At 39.2% G+C, this 21,115-nt stretch overlaps 1 protein-coding gene across 2 annotated transcripts; it reads left to right on the top strand.

Annotated features, from left to right (window-relative positions):
* Positions 1-15,985: 15,985 nt before the first annotated feature.
* LOC148013647 (uncharacterized) lies at positions 15,986-20,348 on the top strand. 2 transcript variants are annotated; one of them, XM_087668497.1, is made up of 4 exons: positions 15,986-16,371; positions 16,618-18,029; positions 18,281-18,406; positions 19,527-20,347. In XM_087668497.1, exons 2-4 carry the CDS (start codon positions 16,666-16,668, stop codon positions 19,678-19,680), a joined length of 1,644 nt encoding a protein of 547 aa, XP_087524623.1. In that variant the 5' UTR covers positions 15,986-16,371; positions 16,618-16,665; the 3' UTR covers positions 19,681-20,347. The 2 variants fall into 2 exon arrangements, with proteins under 2 accessions (XP_087524623.1, XP_087524621.1); XM_087668495.1 differs by lacking the exon at positions 15,986-16,371 and having other exon boundaries at positions 16,380-18,029; positions 19,527-20,348.
* Positions 20,349-21,115: the final 767 nt, after the last annotated feature.

Raw genomic sequence — 21,115 nt, forward strand, 5'->3', positions numbered from 1 at the left:
CGTAATCGCGATGGATGGCCAAACGGAGATAATCAGGTTAGTACATAAGAAAAGGATCATGATTAATTAGAACTTACTTAGACTTGTAAAATCATGTTAGTATTATCAAATACTTTTTAGGAAGGAATAGAAAATTGATGAAGGGGATAGATTCTATGCATCGCATTGACAACTGTGTTAAAATGTCTTATGGTTATGACTGCTTTTGGATTTGTGAATGATGAGTTATGGCTCTTATGATTCCAGGCTTGCACAGCCGAGTTGTGGATTGTATTGGTTCAAAACATTGGGGTCCCCAACCCAATACTTCCTTACACTCTGCGAAATGTGAAAAAACTCACCTACAGGTGGGGATCCTACGCTCCCGAGGGAGGTAGGTGTTTTTCGTTTTTGATCACTCGAGCACCTGAGAGGGCAAAGGACCAAGTGGTAAGTGCCCCTATTATGTAGGATGGCTCCAGAGACTCAGGGAAGCTTAGAGGGGCTCTGAGCTAGTAAATTCCATGTTGACCGTGGATGGAGTGCAATCACATACAACCCAATCCCGAGGGATTGGAAGGTCATATCCTAGGCTGAACGGTGTCTTTCTGTGAAAAGATGGTTTTGTATCACTCTACGAAGTGATTGTGAAATAAAGGTGATTTTTGAATTATTTGTTATGTGTTAAAGATCAAGTTTAACGAACCTAGTTTAACAGAGTAATAAAAGGAAGATGATTTTATATGTCCAAACAGTGTGGTAATATGCTTTGCTAATTAGAAAACTAAGCAAACCCCATCAAGGAAAGTGGGAGGCTTCGAACCTGACGATTGGACGCCTATGGCTAGGTGGACTCGATAAGTCGGCCACCAACACTAGATAGAGCTAATTAAATCGTGACTCTCCCAACATTGGTAGGATTAGTTACCATATTTAACACCATTTTAGGGGGCCCGAGCTGAGATTTTACCTTATGGGTAGGTGGATCGTGTTATACCCTCCCCTGTCTCTCACTCTCTTTGAACCAAGTGCGGTGTTAACCTCACTCCTACCTTTGATTGATTACAAAGTGGCCTTTCTTAGGTGGGCATTAGATTGTTGTTAGGGGTGACTTGTCCATGCTTCCCCTGTGAAGTAGAAGTGAGATTCCCATATTCAACTAAGTCCAAGGTTTCCATTGGGGAGACGGGATGGTGGTGATGTGCATGGATATGAATTTCAGTTGACTACTAAGATGACTCCTCTAGGTCTGTTGGAGGAGGCACCTCACAATGCTCTTGAAGCTATCCAAATGTTCTAGGCATTGCTTTGTATGGGGAGTCCTAGTACAAGATTCAGTTGGAGACCTATAAGTACATCCTTGCTAAGCACAATAAGAAATCTACAAGGAAGTGGCCCTTAGAGCTTGCACACCTTAGATAGAAGTCCTAATGAGCTCAAGGCATAGCTTGGAACTGTATGAAGCATCCTAGATAGTATGGAATAGATCAAGTCTATTTAATGACAGCTGAGCCAACCAAGCAAGACCTCATATGACACAACAAAAAGGGTATGAGGATCACAAGTTAGAAGCAATGTGGCTTCTAGAAGACCAATCTTCTCCTCCTACTATTGCTTTGCAACCACCTACTGTCATGACACCACCAACATATCTTCCTAATCTACCAATTTTTGATGACTTCACAATAAGACCCAATGCAGAGCAAATTGCTAAACAAAAGAGACCTATGATGCTATGGTAAAAGAGCTTAAGGCACAACCCCAAAAGGTGTCAAATCACCCCATTTCGCCTAAGCTCATGAGAGGAATGAAGAGGAGGAAGGGAAACACTGAAGAGAAGTTGGAGGAGAAACTTTAGAGGTATAGGACACAGGAAGAATCAAGTGAGGTAGTAAATTTTTATTTTAAGATCGATAAGGTTGATAAGTTTGACGAGCCCCTACCTCCTCAAATAGTTAGAGAGCTTATCTGAGTGGCCAAAAGCATAATAGAGAAGTGGGCAGGCATAGTGGACAATGTTGCCTTTAGAGCATCCTATTAAATTAGGGGGGCACAAGCAAATATCTCGCAATGAATCCTCGGGAAGCTTGGCCAAGATAGCCAAAATGGAAGCGCCCACTCCTAGAGTAAGACACAGCAACATGGAATGCATTTATCTACTCTATTGAAATTGAATGAACAAATCTGCTCTATGTCCCTATCATCACCAACATGGTGGCCGTGAGTATGACAAAAAGGAGCATGGGAGGTACAACTCCCCAAAAATTCTAAATATAAGGGCCCTTGGGAAGAAAAAGATCTACCTATTCTAGCCATGTGATCTCATAACCTCTTTCATGCACTTTGAACTTCTCGGACCCTTCGTTAATCATGCCATGCAATTATATTCACCTCTCATGATCTTACTCTAATAGCACATCACACCCTACGAGGGGGAAAGGTTGTCACCACTCTTGTTTGATGTAAATGCTAGAATTGATCAAGTGGCTATGATATGGCTCTATCTCTAGGTCATATTGCTACCTACCTATTGTACTAAGCTCTTGACAGATATGGTAGATAGTAGATTCTCTATGTACATATCCAATTTATTCAAAATTGTGCCTACAATTATGAAGCTCACTAAAATAGTATATGCTCAGTAAAAGGATGTCTCTAGAATGTGCTTAGGCTAATCCTTGAGTATTTGAAATGCATGTTAAAACTATTCAACAAAAAAGAGAACTAATATAAAAACAAAAACAAAAGAAAAAGAAAAAGAGAGAAGCACATGACACTATCACGCACTTAGGGGCCACTCTAGCCCACTCCACCACATCACAACCTAAGGGTCCATCAAGGGTAGGGCATACTAATCTTGCTCTGCAGACCTATCACCCTAGAATGTCACAACACACTAACCATTCACAAATTGGGTCCTTAAGTGTGGGGTGACATCCCTTAGAACTCAATCCATCTCTCGATTACACTGCATGAGCACCTCACATCATCAGGGTAAGTTGACACACCCTCAAGGAGAGCACCATGACATGTATATAGAGTGCATGAAGACCCATTGATATTGGTGGCCCATACTTCCTACTTCCTCCATCCCCAAACAACCATTATTTTCCTCTTCACCATACATTGAATCTTTCCCTTATACTATCATAAAAACTTGGCCCTCCAAGTTCTCTTCATCAGGGCTGACCCAACACTTCTCACCAACCACATCATGCTCCTTCTACTCAAGTGCTATGAAACTAGCACTCCACTAGAACAAGGGAAAATGTTAACCAATTTGAAGACTTGAAGACATGAAGAAAGAGAAGAACATGGAAGCCTCAATTTTTTTGGAAATAATTATGATTTGAGAAAAGATATCACTTTTTGTAAACAAGAGCTAGGCTCATGCAAGTTGTAATCAAAATTGATAGCACTCAACATAAGAATAAGGATTTAAGTGCATGCAAAGGAAAAAGGCTAGTCTTTGGTCCAAAAGATGGGCTGAATGCCCAAGGGCATAGGGAAAACACTAATCCCACTTTTTTGTGTAAAAATGGTTGAAAAATAATGAAAAAGGTTATTCATATGTGTGCAAACTTTTGGTCTTACCTTCCCACTTTTGTATTGAGAGAGAGAGAGGCGAGTTGAGAGCAACAAAGTGAGAGTAAGGATGAGAGACCAAGAGGGTGAAGCTTCCATATCTTCTCATTCTCTCTCATGCCTTACCATGCTCTCTTCTAGCATGACAAAGTCTATGGAGGGTTTGAAAATCTAGGAAGTGCATAATGGATCATAGAGTGTGCAACGACCATCCTTCATCTTGTGAGGGTATGCTTTGTGCATTCACTACAAACGGATCTCGTGTTCGTGTGCAAGAGGCTACCTAAGAGGTAGTTGCCAACTAAGTGGTTGAAGCTCCTAAAATAATAGAATTGTGTCCAAATGTCCCAAATACATTGAGCATGTGTAGCCCAACAATTAACAAAAGCTTGGCTTTTCCTACCCTACTTTTTTATGGAAGTTGATTCTCTAGTTTTGGCTTTCAAAACTTTGCCCTACTACATGTCAGAACTCCTAGCCTAATTTGTGGCTAAATCTTCTTTATTCTTAGAGCTTTCTTTGTATTTATATTGCTACTCTCCTTGATTTTGAGCCAACATTTTGTCACTATCTTATTTGACTCCCTTATCACCCAATGCAATCTATAGCACCTCCTTGGCCTTCTTTGAAGTTGTGGTTATGCTATACACCTTATTGATAACCTCTGACTTCTATATGTTCCCCCTTCTTCTCATCCACTTCCAACAAACTTTTCCAATTTCTTTGAGCAATTCCTAGAAAAATGACCATTCTCACATCAAGCATATTAAGAATTAGGGAGTAGTGAAGATTTTATAGCATAGATAAGTACAATTCCATATGCATCCACTAACTTGAGGACCTCAAGGGGGAGTGGGAGGTTTCAAAGTCACCTCTATGGTTGATTGATTTGGGAGGTACATGCATCACTTTACTTAGAAACGTTGCAATAGTTCTAACAAATGTCTAGAAAGGAAACTCTTTCATGAAATTCAAATCATAAAACCCCTACTAGAGAAAAACCGGTTGAATAGGATATGTAGTGAACCAAAACACCCCCACCTAATAAAGCATGAAAAAAGCCACACTTTCTCTTTAGTTGAACCTAAGAGAAGTTGGTAAAACCTAGACTAAGAAACCATGCAACAGCCTTGGAAGGCACCTACAAACTACCTGGGGAACTTGTTTGCATACGAGATTATCCCCATAAAACACATGAATACTCCTGCAATGGCATAATCAAAATATTGATTACCTATAAATTCCATAGAGTGGGTAATTTGAGCTTTGTGAACTATTTTACCTTCTCCTAGAGGCTTCTTCCTTGCTACACCAATCCCATTGAGGTTTTTCACCATAGCTTTGAATACAACTCTTATATCATAGGTATCCCACCCAACCTTCAACACTTTCCACCCTTCCAAGATATGATCAAAGGTTCCAAGGAACTATTCCATTGCGTGCAAATAGGGGAGGAGAGAAATGATATATGATACAATCTTGAGGGACCTTCCTACTACACACCTCATTTCCTACCACACATCACTCAAGCTTCTTTTTTCTTTTGGTCAAATCTCACATCCTTGTTTGAGCAATCAAATGCATTGCTTCAAAATTCAACAAGTGGTGGAGTCAACGCCTAGTAGAGCCTAGTAGAGGGTGAAAATGGAAAATTTTATAAGGATCTCCCTTCTACAAAAGTTGAGAATTCTGTACAATACACATACTTGTTTGAGGAAATCAAATAACTTTATTCAAAATTCATCAAGTGGTGGAGTCCAAATCTAACACAGGGTGAAAATGGAAAATTTTATAAGGAACTTTCTTCTGCAAAATTTGAGAATTATGTACAATACACAACATGATTTAACATGAAATTTCTCAATTCTTGGACCTTCTAACTAATAAATTCCTTGTATTCCTAAGATTTAAATGAATATATGCATGCAGGGATCCATCATATACAATGATCACCAAATATTAACCTTAAAGTGCCACAAACATGAGCATTCACAAGAAATACTTTCTAAAAAGGTCAAAATGTAAATAATTTGTAAGACGACGATATTGTGATTCATCAATGGAGTATATATGTAATAATATAATTATTCTCCTATAAAAGTCCTTAACATGAACAAATACTCATAACATAGATTGTTAGCTTGTTTTAGTGTTATTGTTAGCTTGTTTTAGTGTTTTTAAAAATTTTGATAAAGTAGTGAATGTGTTACATTTCAAAGGTTTAGTAAACATAATATTGACATGCTAGAAATGTCTCTAATAGCCATAGGTTTGTTATAACTCGTGTCATCACATAATATAAATAATCCAAAATATAGCTATAGTTGGCATCCTATGCATAACTTTCTAGTTTGCTTTAATAAGACAATTAGTATATTGATTTTCGCAAAATCTAGAAGGGGATGAAAAGCCAAGTTGAAGTGTCATATGTAATCAACATATGAATGCACATATGAATCAATGTCAATTTTCAAACCTTGGTTTTGAAAAGACAATAAGTATCATATGTTGGTGATGATGTCCTACTCAAATATTTCAAAAAATATATATTGATGACTTGGGTTATAAATTTATAATCCTATGTCGAGTTGTTGCAAAAGGTTTTCAGTATGGCTAAGTCACTTAATCTTTACTTTTTAAGTGCATTTTTATCAAGAATATATAGCTACATAGAATGCCTTCAATAGTGGTACAAGCAAATTTATCAAAAAGATATCGCTATATAGTTAATAATGATTTCATCTAGATTAAATGACCAAAACCTATCTACTTAATTTACTTAACATCTATGAGTATGAAATCCACAACTTTGTTAAAGCCAATGTGGTTTTGTTCACTCTATCCTTCCTCATTTAGGATTCTTATACTACCTCCATTTATGGAAACCTTGGAGTTTCTTTTAGATTCTTAACAATATTTCATGCTATGCTTTTCACATAACATACCAATCTTATCTTTAAAATGTTTAATGATTGCTATTTGTGAATACTAAATCTACATCCTACGAATAATTATGGGTTTTCATGGCCTTCATTCAAAAGAGAATAGGTGACATGAAAGTTGCTTTTTATGTTGAAGCCACGCATAAGCTTTTCTATTATAGACATACCAATCTTATCTTTAAAATGTTTAATGATTGCTATTTGTGAAGACTAAATCTACATCCTACGAATAATTATGGGTTTTCATGGCCTTCACTCAAAAGAGAATAGGTGACATGAAAGTTGCTTTTTATGTTGAAGCCACACATAAACTCTTCTATTATAGATTAGCAACTAGCATGCTAGTTCAACTATGTATGAGATGGACATGTGTTAAATTATCATGTGACATTGACATGCATACTTTTCAAGGAAAAAAGAAAACGGTAGTCTTTAAAGGGCCTAGAGTAACTTCAACTTTCTCCTAACGGTACACATGCGAAAGTGCAAGAGACAACAATCATTGTATTGCCATTTCAATAGCCTAAGTCTTTGTGCGTTGGTGAGTCTTATTGTGCATAGGATTCCTTGCAAGGACTATGCTAAATTCAATGACAATGATTTGGGGGGAACCTAAAAGATATCAGATCATTTATACACGAGAGTGTGGGTATGCTTAATCCAAATCTCATCTTATAGAACTTAATTGGCATCCATTAATTCTCACTCCTAAAGAATTACTCATTCAATCTCTTCAATATTGTATGATGACAATGTGAATAATATGTGTAATGTCACAATTATCTCCTCGCCTATGTGTATTTCAAAGTGTAAGTTAATTGAGTAGACTTAAAAAGAATAAGCTATTAACCATTTTTGGGAAACCAAGTTCGAAGTAAGTTTTGATTGCTTTGGCATTTGGGGAGTAGCTAGCTAACCCTAAGAGAAAATAACTCTCTGAAAAGTATACTTGAGGGCAATGTAAAAGTACTTTTTCATAGGACAAAGGTTCCATCCTTTTTCAAATGCACATGGGGTTAAGAGGACAAAGAAAGACAAAGAGAGCTATGAGATAGCTTGTGAGTTAGGAAACCATATAGAGTAACATAATGGATACATAGGTCAAACAAAGCAAAAAAGTGGAAAGACTTATTGTCAAAGCTTAAGATAGGTAAGCCCTTTTTGGTTGGTCCAAGGATATCCATAATGGAACACATTTGAATGGAGAGATCCAAACTTTGAGGGAATGCCTTAGTGTATCTCTTTTTACAAAACCTTCATGCCTTCATAAGCTCCCACGAATCCTTTTTTATCATGCACCTATACCCTATGGGCTATAGTTACTAATAGTTCCAATCACTAGTTAACATCATTGTGTATAGAAGCCTTTACAGCCTTTTACATACAAACAACCAAAGAATAGCTTTATTGTGGAGCTTCTTGTAATCATATGGAGGCGCTCAATAAATGATTAAAAGATTGGAGCCTCAAAGCATTGGTTGACTGTTGTGAAGCATTTTGTCACTTATGGTACATGTCCACTTGCCACTAGCACAACACAAAAGTGGAGGAGTGCAAGTTCCTTACATGAATCCTTCTCAACGTACATAAAGCAAGAATTTCAAACTTTGAGCCAATATTCCTCCAATTTTTCTCATAAGTTATTGTTAGGTTACTAGAAGAAGCATACTTGTCCTCCAAACTAGTTATGGGTCTCTTCTTATAAGTGTGAAAGCTTCCTTACATCTTCTCAACTTAGATAAGCAAGAATGTGAGTTTCTTGTTCTCCAAACCATTTGTGGATTTTGACCTTAATAGAATCCCAATGTTCCTTACATGAATCCTTCTCGACATACGTAAAATAATCATATCAAAAATCAAATCAACATTCCTCAAATTGTTTTTCATATAAGTTCCTATTGTTCTCCAAAATGTAAGAAGAGAATTCAAGTTGCATGTAGGCTAACTCTAGGATGGAGTAAACATGCGGCTTCTCTTTTAACATGGAGGGGTGATATTCTAACACTATGTAAGAGACTAGAAGAGAAGTAAACTTGGGCTAAAGTGTGGACTAGTTGGACTTTAGTAGTTCAACTCATATTGGGTAGGTGACCTAAGATGAGTTCGGAGCATGATTGGCAAAGTCCTTTAGAACACAAATGACACAAGGATTACTTTCCTAAGAATAAAATTTCCTTCCTAAACTTGGCCCAAAGTTGAAAGAAGGATTTTCCTCATTTGAAACTCGGTACTTGGAAGGGCAAGCTAAACGGGGGTGGTATGATACCCCATCCTCCGAAGCTCAATCTAAGCACAATATAAATATCATCTAGAGAAGACGTTGATGTGGAAGAAGGATTTTCCTCATTTGAAACTCACTACTTGGAAGGGACAAGCTAAAAGGGGGTGGCATGATATCCCATCCCCCGAAGATTAGCCTAGATCTATGGAGTCTAATTATGCCGAATTACAATATTAAAGGTCATCTAGAGAAGAAGTTACACATATCACCTCATTGTCCCCCTTATAAGAGAGAGAAAGAGACCGCTAAACATCTATTCTTTTCCTACAGAGGGATCAAGGGAATTCAAGACATGACTAGTAAAGTGGTTGAAAGAATATGGCCTTCACGAGAACAAGGTTCCTATGAGAACCTCCCTTTTAAAAAATGACACTCTTGGACAAAATGAAAGTTCCCACAAAGTTGGAATATAACTAGCCTCTAGGTCAATGTCTAATAATTTCATTTGGATCAAGAGGAACAAGCTTCTTTTTGGGGAAGGTTATTTTAAGCTAGTGAATCATTTTCCTAGGCTCAAGGAGGAAGTGTTATTAACTTTTAGGGGTTTGAGAAAGAATGGTCAAGTATATATAAAGTGGACTTTAAGGCACTCAACAAGTCATTGCTAGTAGTTGGTCTTGTTGATTGCCTTGATACATCTTAAACATATGTTATACATATTATTTCATAAAAGCATGCATACATAGGGGGCAAACATGCACGCATGAGAGAGAGAGAGAGAGAGAGAGAGAGAGAGAGAGAGAGAGAGAGGAGTGCCTTAGAGGACTTGAGGTGCTCTCTCCAAAAATCGAGCACAATTCTAAAATGTGAGCCAATAACTATAGTACATAAGTATATCCCTACTTTCTACACAAGAAGAAGTAATTGGATATATATATTTTTGAATGTGGAGATATCATTTGTAATGGTGAGAATTTTAGCTACCATATTCAACCAAAGGTAAGGACCCTTGGAAGGCACATATAGTTGGGGCTTGAACCCACAAGCTTGCTCGATGTACACAATGCCCCAACCCACTAGGTTGCTGTTATGAGTCACAAGGTAACTAATTGAATAGCTCTTGTAGACATTTCAAGATGGCATACCAAGAATTAGGAATGGCTCTTTTTAGACCCCGAGGAATTTGAGGTGCTTCGTCCAAAAACCGAGCATCATTATATGAGCCAATAATTTTTGCACAAGAAGAAGTAATTGAAGTTGTATGTTTTTAAATGTTTAGATATTATTTTTATGGTGAGACTTTTTCCTACCCTATTCACCCAAAGGGCAAGGCCCCTTTTTTTATAATCCACCTATAGTTGGGGCTTGGATCCATGAGGTCTCCCAATAGATGCAATACCCCAACCAACTAACTGTGTTGTTGCTCACAAAGTGAGGAATTGAATAGCTAGCTTCTTCGGGCATTTCAGGAAGGCATGCCATGCCGACTTTGGGATGATGTGAACCCATCTTTTCTAAGGACCTCTCAGAAACTCCCAAGGGAGCTCCTTTCCACCTTGTTTTAGGGAAATTCGGGAAGCCGGGTGGGAGGTGGGGAGTGATTTTTCCAATTTTCATTTGCAACATGAATATTGAAGGGGTCCTTAGTACTTACTGACTATCATGAAACATGAAATGGTATGTATGTATGTTGCATAGTTGAAACGCCCTTGGTTGTTCATGTATTTCTCATGCAAAAGGTGAGAGAATATATAAATGGAGATTTCCCGGAATCATAGTTTGCAACACCCCTTGCAACAACGTGGACATTAAATTGTTTGGTAGGGGGGAGGGGTCTCGAGGGTGGGGTTCGTGGGGGGTCTTTTGAGAAGAATTAAAGGGTAGTATTGAATGCGAGTATAATAGCGATGGGGAGACCCTATCCATGTGCGTATATAATATACGTGCAACTATTCTGCATTTATCAATGAGTAAATTCCTCAAAACTTGGTGGAATATACATACATACATACATACATACATACATACATACATATATATATATATATATATATATATATATATATATATATATATATAAAATAAAACAAAAGAGGATGTCGGCATCATAACGTCCTTTTGCCACTCGAGTTTTAATATTTTCGGGACTCGTCATGATGAGCATCTTTTGTACTTAGGCTGGTCTATCACCCCCACTTACTAAATAAATCAATAAACACCCGCATTGCACTATCGGAAAACATCCCACCACCATAAATTATACCATAAAGTGTAATGTAATGTTAGCATGCCTTTTATTGAGACGTCCAATCTCAAAGGCCCCCCCCCCCCTTGGGCACGCCCAACTAATGTGCTTGGCAGTTGGGCCCACAAAAGATCCAAGCAGTTTGATCTCTACTTACGTGTCCGAGAAAAGCCAAGGTTTAATGTCAAGCACATTGTTAAATTTAAAGGGGAAAAGCTCGAGTAACTTCAAAGCCTAAGGTCCAATTTTATATACTTTGATTCGACATCTAGGAAAAACACTTGCAAACTGTCGATGTTGAAGGTTTTTGTTTCAGCTCTCAAAAATGTTTTCTAGCAAACACTACTCTCATATGTTTTAGAGTGTTTCTATTATTGTTTTTAGGTAGTATTAAGAAGAGAGAAAAGATGAACTAGTAAAGTAGGAAAGTAGCATCTCGAAGTTGATACAACACACATATTTAAAAATAATGAGCATCAATGAAGTGTCTAGATACAATGCACATATTAAGGAAATAGTGAGCACCAATGAGGTGTGTTTTTAATAATGGGGGTGTGCTTTTGTTGCATAGATCTTAAGTTCTAATGTTGACAACTAATTTAGGTTTAATCTTTTATATAAAGGACAATATGTTGAAAATGTTAACAAATGTCCTTATGTTGTTCATTAAGGGAAATGGAAAGGTAAAGCCACAAATGCGCACCTTCGTAATAGCATGCCCACCTGCAAGAAAGTGGAGGTGTCTAGATACATCGAAGTGCAATTGTAGGTAAGAAAGAGGTCCAATTGCACACCTTTGTAAGAACGGAACCACCCTAGAAGAACTAAGAATATTAACTTAATCCAAATTTCCATACGAATACCTACACAAACAAGTTAGCAATGCCAGTTATGTACATATAGTTCCATACAATTATCAACCTTATCCATGTTGAGGTGGCAACAAAAGTGCTACACATGCACAATTTTTTTTGTTAAGAGTAGTTGATAATGTCACAAGAGTCCAAACAATGTAATATGTGCGGATAGGATCTATTAAAGAAGAAGCTACCCCCTAATGCTAGCCCTACAAAGTAGGTTTAGGTCTTGATGGTGGCAAAGTGGCCACATATATGTAAGGCTTACTAACCTAATTTGTCAGTGTTTCTTTCTCTCCTCCTCTCTTTCTAGAACCTAGAAATCAAAATATTGAGCTAATATCCTTTTGTAGGTTGCTTAATCAATATTGTCACTAGGAGGATACATGGTATGCTAAATTGATGTCATCATAAGGAAGATATATGGTAGGCTAAAACTTTCTATCATAATGGGAAATCCTTAGCAAATCCCAACAAATTTTTCCACTTCAATGTTTGCTTGTTCCTATATGCACATGACTAATTGAAAGGAGTTCCACTAGTGTGGATGGATGGAAAAGCCCTCTCTACAATACATCTTTGTGTGGTACCAATTGAACTACTATTGGATGGTTGGAAGGGATGCATGTTCAATTGATAGGAAAGAAGGGCTCTCTAGCATTGCTTTGAGAGAGAGAGAGAGAGAGAGAGAGAGAGAGAGAGAGAGAGAGAGAGAGAGAGAGATATATATATATATATATATATATATATATATATATTCAATATGGTAATCATTACAATAAATTAGAGAGGATTCTAGAAAACAAAATCAATAATAAGAGAGAGATTTCAAAATGACCAATTTGAGGGAAAAGATTAAAAAGAGGAGAGAGAAACATAATTAAGTGGATTTTAGTTAAATTGGAGTAAATTGATTAGTCTAACCAAGATTGCATTATCAAATGCATGCCCTTGTAAGCAGTGCTAACAAAATAATTAGACATTTGGCTGTCCAATCGAACTTGTAAGCGACCGAGGCACGCACTTCATTAATGAGGTGATTTCCCACCTGCTCTCTACCTTCCTAATAATTCATCGAAGGGAGGTCTTGGGCTTCAATTGATTTGGGATAAAAGTTAGTCCATTATTGGCTCAAAAATATTTGAGAAAAAAGCCATGGGATGTGACCTTTAGAAGCATGATTGAATAGCCCAAGCTCATCTCAACCAGTTTTCATAATCAAAATATTTGGGAAAGGAAAGGCGAGAGTTAAAATGTTCTTGACAGTTGGAATCTATAAGTTTCAATATCCACTGCAAGGGTTTTGATATTGCTTATGCAGTTCTTGAGAGCTGGATGGGTAGACAAAATCTTTGGGAAAGGAAAGGTGAGAATTAAGGGTTCAGGTATTGCCCAATAAGTTTCCTGAGAATTGGAATCTATAAGTTTCAATATCCACTAAAAGGGTTCAGATATTCCTCAGGAAGTTCTTGAGAGTTGGGATCTATAAGTTTCAATATCCACTGAAAGGGTCAAAGGGGAAGCTAAGGAGACCGCTCATTCTTTTCAATTTGGCAATGTAATGCAACCTACAATGACAATATGGCTCCCTCTACTCCAGATCCTTAGTTGTCTACCAAGGTTACAACAAAAAGGATACAAAAATGCAAGGATATATGGAATCATGGCTCTTTGTGGTTTAAAAGGAGTGATAACAATAGGGAGCAATTTAGTTTGTCATTGAAGGAAGTGTACTAGTGACAATTTGTATTGGCAAGACTTAAGGAAGATCAACATTTGTATCTATCAAGGATGCTAACCTTGTAAAATCAATCCACTAGTAAGGGCATTAGCTATTTAGAGTGAGAACATACATGGATTTTGTAGAGCTTACCTCAAGGTGGGTACTTAAAGCCCTTGAAGCGTGAAAGAATTAGGTATCCAATGATATTATCCACACGTGGAGAAAGAGGAGAGAGAGAGAGAGAGTAAGTAGGGAATGGAGAGCCACACCCTCCTGAAAATTTAATCTTATGTTATGGAGAGTGTTAACATGTAAAATGTCACAAAAAATAAGGTATAAAAGCTCTTGGATGTCTCTCCTCTTTGCTATTTTTTGTAAAAATGCGGAGGAAGACATTGTGCACCTGTTTTGGGAGTGCCTAGAGGTGAGGCCTCTTTGAAACAAGGTGGTGAAAAGTTATGGAGAAAGCAATCCTTCATTCCCAAATTAACACATGTTAAATGTTATTACAAGAGCAATTGTGCTTAAGCAAATTTGGTACCCTAGGAATGCTTTGGGAGTTGGTGATTTGTGTCATTTTAATGAGATCCTTACTTGTTTGAGGAATCTCCAGTCTAGAGGAAACGATTATGAAGTAGTGTATGAACTCCTTAGGAGAGCTTCCTACAAGTGACATCTAGTCCTTTCTATAATATATGCTCTTACATGCTTTGTAAGTCCTATTGGGACTAATTATCACTTTCTTGTGCACACTTTAAATATTATATCATCAATAATCTTTTGCACAACTTTTTTTTTTGCATTTAGCAAAAAAAGGTTGCATGTTAACACACCTCCAATCTCATCCTTTTGTGTACACGCCATGCTCGATTCTCACAAAAGTCAATGGAGGTTTTAGCATTGCAAGGGTTTGGGATTTTATGCCAAGTTTGAAGATGTAAAGTCTACAATCTTCTATCAACAAAGTAATTTAACATTGCAAGGGTTTGAGAATTTATGCCAAGTTTGAAGATATAAAGTGTACAATCTTCTATAAACAAAGCAATTTAACATTGCAAGGGTTTGAGAATTTATGCTAAGTTTGAAGATATAAATTCTACAATCTTCTATGAACAATGTTATTTGCCTCCTATCAACAGTGTAATTTGCCCACAAGAACATCCAATTCCTTCAAAGTTTGAAGATATAAAGTCTACAATCTTCTATCGACATAGTTATTTGCCTCCTATGAGCCTCCTATCAACAAAGTAATTTGCCCACAAGAACATCCAATTCCTTCAAAATGTGTGATTTGTACTATTCAGTTAGGGTGCAACTTCATGTGAAAGGTGGCTGCTACCCCATCAATAAATGTTACTATTGAGAGGCATACGAAACATGTTATTGAAAAAAGTTTGTGATTTTGAACCTGAAAACTAGTTTAGGTGTGTTTGCAGCTTAAGATGAAAGGTGGCTGCCATCCCATCAATAAATATTGCTAGTTAGAGCCGCAAAAAACACATTATCAAAGGAATTTTGAAAGTGGAAATTGGACGTGCTTGTGTTATCACTTCGAAATGTTTGTGTGAGCCAATGGCGAGGTTGGATTCGGTGATACATTACTGGGAAAAATGACACATAGTTTTGCTTGTGTAAACGCATAATTCCTCTCAAACACATTCTCTTCTCCTCCTTCCTCTAGGGTCGACCTTTCGCTTCCAAAGGTTAGATCATTTCCAACATATCAAATCAATTTAGTGGTACATACTACATAGAATATTTGAATGGGGCTTTAATATTAATTCTTCTTTGTGTGCAGCTCAACATCCAACATAGGCATATATAGATAGATCATAGGCCATAGATAGATTATAGAATACAAATAGAATTTTTTTTTTGGCAGAAAATCGGTTTTGATGCTGAAACAGTTGCATAATTAAAACGTGGAAATGGGGCATTAAATCAGGGGGTTCTCTGTGCTCTCTGAGACTCTGACAGGGCAAACCTCTTAGTCAACCATGAAGGTGGGAGGAGATCTCGGCCACGTGGACGGCCGCGAGCGCGTGAGCTGTCGGTAACCGTGTAACTGTCCACGGGCAGCAGCCGGTGGTCCCGGAGGCGTCAAAATCGGCAGTTGGCTGACATGTCAGCAGTGGAGGGGGTGGTAACAGATCCAGCTGGTTTGGCCCGCGCTGCTGATTTGTCGGCCACCGTGGCTGTACGGCGGGAATAAAGCGGCCTCATTGGCGGGGGCGGGTTGACTGGATGGGCTGACGTGGAATAAAAACGTTGGGGCTGTTCAAAGGGCAGGGAAAGAAGACCCAGGCGGCCCCACACTCTCTCTCATGTCTCACACACTCTCTCTCTCGCGCTCTCTCTAGGGTGGCGAGCCACCCCTTGTCTCTCTCCTCTAGTCTGTACTCTATAGCCCACTCTCTCTCTCTCTCTCTCTCTCTCTCTCAACTTCAACTTGCAAGCAGAGTGTAGGTACTCTCTCTAGGTTGAGTCTCGCCCTCTCTCTCAACCATACTAGATTCTCACACTATACAGCCTATCCTCTCTCTAGAGTCTCTCTTTCTCTCTCTCTCTCTCTCTCCCCAGCTAATTCTCTCTCTGTCTCTCTCCCTGGTTGGCCTTCTTTCTCCTGCATGGTTTAAGCTCTCACGAGACTACACTAAAAGTCCACTTCAGTTACATCGAAACGAGCTCTCTCTCTCTCGTGCTTTCCCTTCCTACTACAGTGTGCCCAGATACCAGGCAGGAATTGCTCGAAGATGCTCATCTGCTCAGCCCACTCCAGTACCCCCTTCCCACTCGTGGCCTCCTCCTAATTCACAAAGGTATATAGTTACATACATTCTGTTCTTCCTTCAAAAACATTCACAATGCTTCATTCCTATCACTGCTATTGCCCAATTCCCTTTCTCAGCTCTCGAATTTTAAAAAAAGTCTAAATTTTCCACTTGTTTTTTAATCAATATGCCATTTTTTCCTCACTCCTTGAGCTCTAAAACATGCAAGGGCTCCCAGCCCTACAGCTTCATGGTGGTGTAAGATATCCTCTTTCTGGTCCTCTCTCTCTGCAGGTATGTAGCTTAAACAGGGGTCATGATGTCAAGTGTCTGGTTGCATCCATGGAAGCTTCTCCTGCCCCTCACCCCCACAAAGGTGAGCTCTTAGTGTCAGAAATGGCAGTGGAGTGCACAGATGCTGGCTTGCTCAGGATAGACAAACTGGATATCCAAGCTGGCTACAATGGCCCAGGTCAGCATCCGTCTGCACAGGAGGTCCAGGAGGCTGCCGCAGCGGGGCTCGAGCGAGCCCGCAGCCTCCTGCAAATGATGTCACAGCAGCAACAACAGAAGAGCCAGTGTGAGCAGCAGAACCTGCCCCAGGAATGCTGCTCCATGGCCGAAGAAGCCCTTACCAGTTTTAAGAAAGTAGTAAGGCTGCTCGGCTCCCGCCAAGGCCATGCCCGGGTGCGTCTAGGTCCGAGCAAATCAGGCCAAGTCAAACTACTTCCTTCCTCGGTTCATGTCACAGATGCCATTTTCAGCCCTAGCAATGCCCCAGTCACTAATGCGGGGCAACCGTTGGAGACGGGGTCGCGTGCTGAACCTCAGAGGAAATGTGCCTATCAAATGGAGCACATAAAAGAAAAACGTTACAAGGATCAGGACCCTCATCAACCAGGTCAACATCCTCGTAATCATCATCATCAGGGAAGTCATTTTGGTCCACATCAGCTGCAAAACCACCTACATGAACAGCCTGGTATCCCACAACATCCAGAAAAAAGTATTCCTTGGGTGCACGTGGGTTCAAGCATACCAGCTGAAATCAAACTACCTGCTTCCTCCACGCAAGCCTCAGGTTCCATTTTCAGTTCTAGCCATGCCCCTGTCAAGAATTTGGTGCGGCACTCAGAGACAGGTTCTTGCGGTCAGTCTCAGAGTCAACAGGTCTATCAGCTACAGCACCAACCAAATCAAGGACATTACAACCATCATGAGTTGCGGCAAGAGCATGATCATGATCATAAGGGGCATCATCGGGACACACATCAGGAGCAACATGTCCCTGATCAGCAACGTCACCCCCTTCAACAACATGGTTTTCCACATTATCAGGAACAAACCCCACTTCATAATTCAGCTTCCAACAGTGAACAAGCGCGAATAGCATATTTCCAGCAGCAAAAATTAGCTGGGTTGTTGCAGCTGCAGCCTCCTCTGCAGATGATGACTCAACCAGATTTGAGGCTTAGTTTTCCTTACAACATGAAGGCCGAGCACTCCTCATTGAGTTTGGGATGCTCTCCTACTTCAACCACATCTTTCCTGTCCTCCCTCAGCATGGATATGGATGGCAGTGTGTCTAATGGAAAGCTGGGCATCCTGCAGCCATTCTTTCCAATGAAAGAGTCGACACCGAAGAGATTGAGATGCCTTGACAAAAGCCATGATTCTGGCATGAAATGCCATTGCTTGAAGCGGAGGTGAGTAATGTGGATGTGCATATTATAGTTTGATTTGCATCTGTTTTGCCTTTGATTAGTAATATTAATGTGGATAGGTTGAAATCCTTGTAATTCAATAGTATGGCAGGCTACAATGCTTTCCATTCAATCTGAAGTATTGTGCCAAATATGACAAGCTATGCAAGCAATGTAGCTAGCTTTGAGCTAAATGCTATGTGTATGTTATTGCTGTAGCTTGTATAAGCTAAGGTATTCTGCACTGTGGATAGGAAAGTGAAGGCAAAAAGGACCATTCAGGTTCCTGCAATCAGTATGAAGCTGGCAGACATACCTTCCGATGATTATTCCTGGAGAAAGTATGGTCAGAAACCGATTAAAGGATCTCCATACCCAAGGTAAGCATGAATGCATCCTGTGGTGTTTTATACAGGGAATATACATTTTGTCCTATATGCATTAGATCTATGTCTGGACATTGTCCAATATTCATTAAGGACACCTATAAGCAGGGGAGGGAGAACTGTTAGCCTTGATATACGTTAGGTGAACTGTTAGCCATGCTATATCATATAGAGTGAGGGGTTACTCAATTACAAGGCATTTCCTTTGGATGGAAAAGACATTATCATTATCCATGGCCAACGTGCTTAGGGAACTAGCAGGTAATTTAGGCATGCTGTGTAGGATGAAGTCTTCTGGAATTCTCTTTGCTAGCAATCCCCAGCATGTTCTGTGATGTCACTGAAGCCCTACACAACCTCATTCCAAATCTTGTGCAATAACGTGGGCATGGGATGAAAATTTTGACCTGATCTCTGCTGGTCACTGTAATGCAAATGTTGGTGCGTCCGGACTGATATAGGCAGAAGTTGATGTGTTTCTACCTATACCAGTCTGGGCATATCACTGAGTGAATAAAGCCATGCCATGTAGGATAAGGTCTCAATAAGATTCTCCTTGCTAACCATAACATGTTCTACAAGGATAAAGTGTCCATAAAATTCTACTTCCTAACAATCCCAAGCATGTTCTACAAGGTCACTGGAGTGTCATGTATGAGAAACCTCCAAATCTTATACATGAAGGCGGGCGTGGGGATGAAGACTTTGACCTGATCACTGCTGATTAATGTAATACTCCCTTGCTAGTGTATCAATACTGTTTTAGGCAGAAGTTGGTGACTTTCTGCACATGCATGCAAGAGCCTTTTCTGTCCCAGTTCTTGATGCAAATATGCATTGCACGAGTGATGCATACACCATTCTTGTGCATACAGTCAGGAGGTCTTATCATGACCAAAGAGTCAGATCCATGGGGGTAAGGGAATGATTTGATGCATGTAGTGGGCAGAAAAACCAATGTTGTGTCAATGCTTGCTGCATGCATATATAATTGATGCATACACTCTGCTCTAATGAGTATAACCACATGCAAGTGGGCATGATTTTAGTTCTCCTTATTTACTGAAAATCCATGGGTGATAATTAGATGTTTGTTTTGGCATGTGGTGAGCAGGAGCTACTACAAGTGCAGCACATTGCGGGGATGTCCCGCGAGAAAGCAGGTGGAGAGGTCTGTGCAGGACCCCACCATGCTCATTATAACTTATGAAGGAGACCATGACCACTCATCTAGCTTTCAGGTTCCTCCAATCACTGTACAACAATGAGATCAATTATATGTGATGTGCCTTCACTCTTAATGTCATTAATCCAGCAACTAGCCTCCTTTCCCTCCCGTTACGTCCTTTCCAATTGGTTCACTAAGTGCTTATGCAATGACCCCCCTTTTTTTTTTTTGGGAGAATCCAAATTTTGGTCTTTCAATCCCACTCTTCCAGCTTGCTGAGCTGAAATAGTATAGTATTCCTGTACTTTCTTAGTTTTCAACTTTAAAACGTGCACTAAAAGTGCAACAGGAGCCAACCCTCTATGTAACCTACCCCATATTGGAGTATTTTAGAAAAGCCCTTTCTCTGCATTTTAGTGGAAAGATCCCTGAAGGTTTTGAAACCAAATGAAGCTTGATGTGCAGAAATTGTGTACTTTAATTCGTAATCATGGTTTCCAACTTTGAGTACATTGGTAACTTCCTTCAGAGCAACAATGGCATTTATTTGCATGATCATTTTTGTACCTCACAGAGAAGGCCTTGTAGGCCTCACAAGAAAGCAGTAGACAAGCAAATGCAGGAAATGGGCTAGCATCAAGTGCCCTTAGCAGCAAGCTAAAGAAGGTTTTTGAGGAAAGTCATGATCTAGAAATGTCCAACAAGATCTCAAGGTTGATCTTATTTCACTAATTTTTTGGGCATGCCCAATATAGAGAAGAGGCTGCAGCACAGCATAGGTCATAATCTGCAAATGTCCAACAAGATCTCGAGGTTGATTTTATGTGACTATTCCTTTGGGCATCCTCAAAGAAGAGGCTTAGCTTACTATTATGTTTTCTTGTCTGCTGTTCTTTGTTCTAGAAAGTACTGAAAATTATTAGGCTTGAGAAGCATAGCAACTGCAGAATGTTTGAAGATCATGCATCCATTCCCTCTGTTAGTGCTGATATCTTATTACTATGATAGGCAACACTAAAAAGACATCTTATTAGTGTTGGTGGATAATCAACACTAATAATATATCTTATTACTGCTGATATCTGTGAGGTTGAAGCTGCTGTATCACTGTGTCCTTGCCCTTCAGACTATAATAAACCAATGACCCCCTTATTAAATGCTTGTTCATACCATCTCAATTATGGTTCATGACTATACAGTAGACTGAATTATTAAATGTGCTTCATGTCTACGCTGATTCCAATAATATTGGGGTAAATTTTCGAAACTTTAACAAACAAGGTAAACCATTACTTTAATGCTGAAAAACCCTCCAATTTCTTCAAGTACAAATGGTCTAAATGAAAGCATTGTTGCCATAAGTTTTATGAAGTGGCGTGCACTGACCAGTGCCCACAAATTAGTGGGTAGAATTCAATGTTGCTCATTTTATTCTTACCAAATTGTCAAGAGGAGATAGGCAGCAAGCTCCTAAAGAGCCTCGCTTAAGAATTGTATCTGGTTGGCCTATAGGGAGATGTAAATATCTACCTAAT

Source organism: Lygodium microphyllum, chromosome 26 (genome assembly GCF_053477565.2).
Source record: "Lygodium microphyllum isolate KBCC chromosome 26, Lygodium_microphyllum_v1.1.10, whole genome shotgun sequence".
Lineage (NCBI taxonomy): Eukaryota > Viridiplantae > Streptophyta > Polypodiopsida > Schizaeales > Lygodiaceae > Lygodium > Lygodium microphyllum.

Excerpts from the sequence above, each read along its gene's own strand:
- LOC148013647 (XM_087668495.1), top strand. The coding sequence starts at position 16,546 with ATGCAAGGGCTCCCAGCCCTACAGCTTCATGGTGGTGTAAGATATCCT. Across the intron at positions 18,030-18,280 it reads TGCCATTGCTTGAAGCGGAG|GAAAGTGAAGGCAAAAAGGA; the intron begins GTGAGTAATGTG and ends CACTGTGGATAG. Across the intron at positions 18,407-19,526 it reads AAAGGATCTCCATACCCAAG|GAGCTACTACAAGTGCAGCA; the intron begins GTAAGCATGAAT and ends TGTGGTGAGCAG.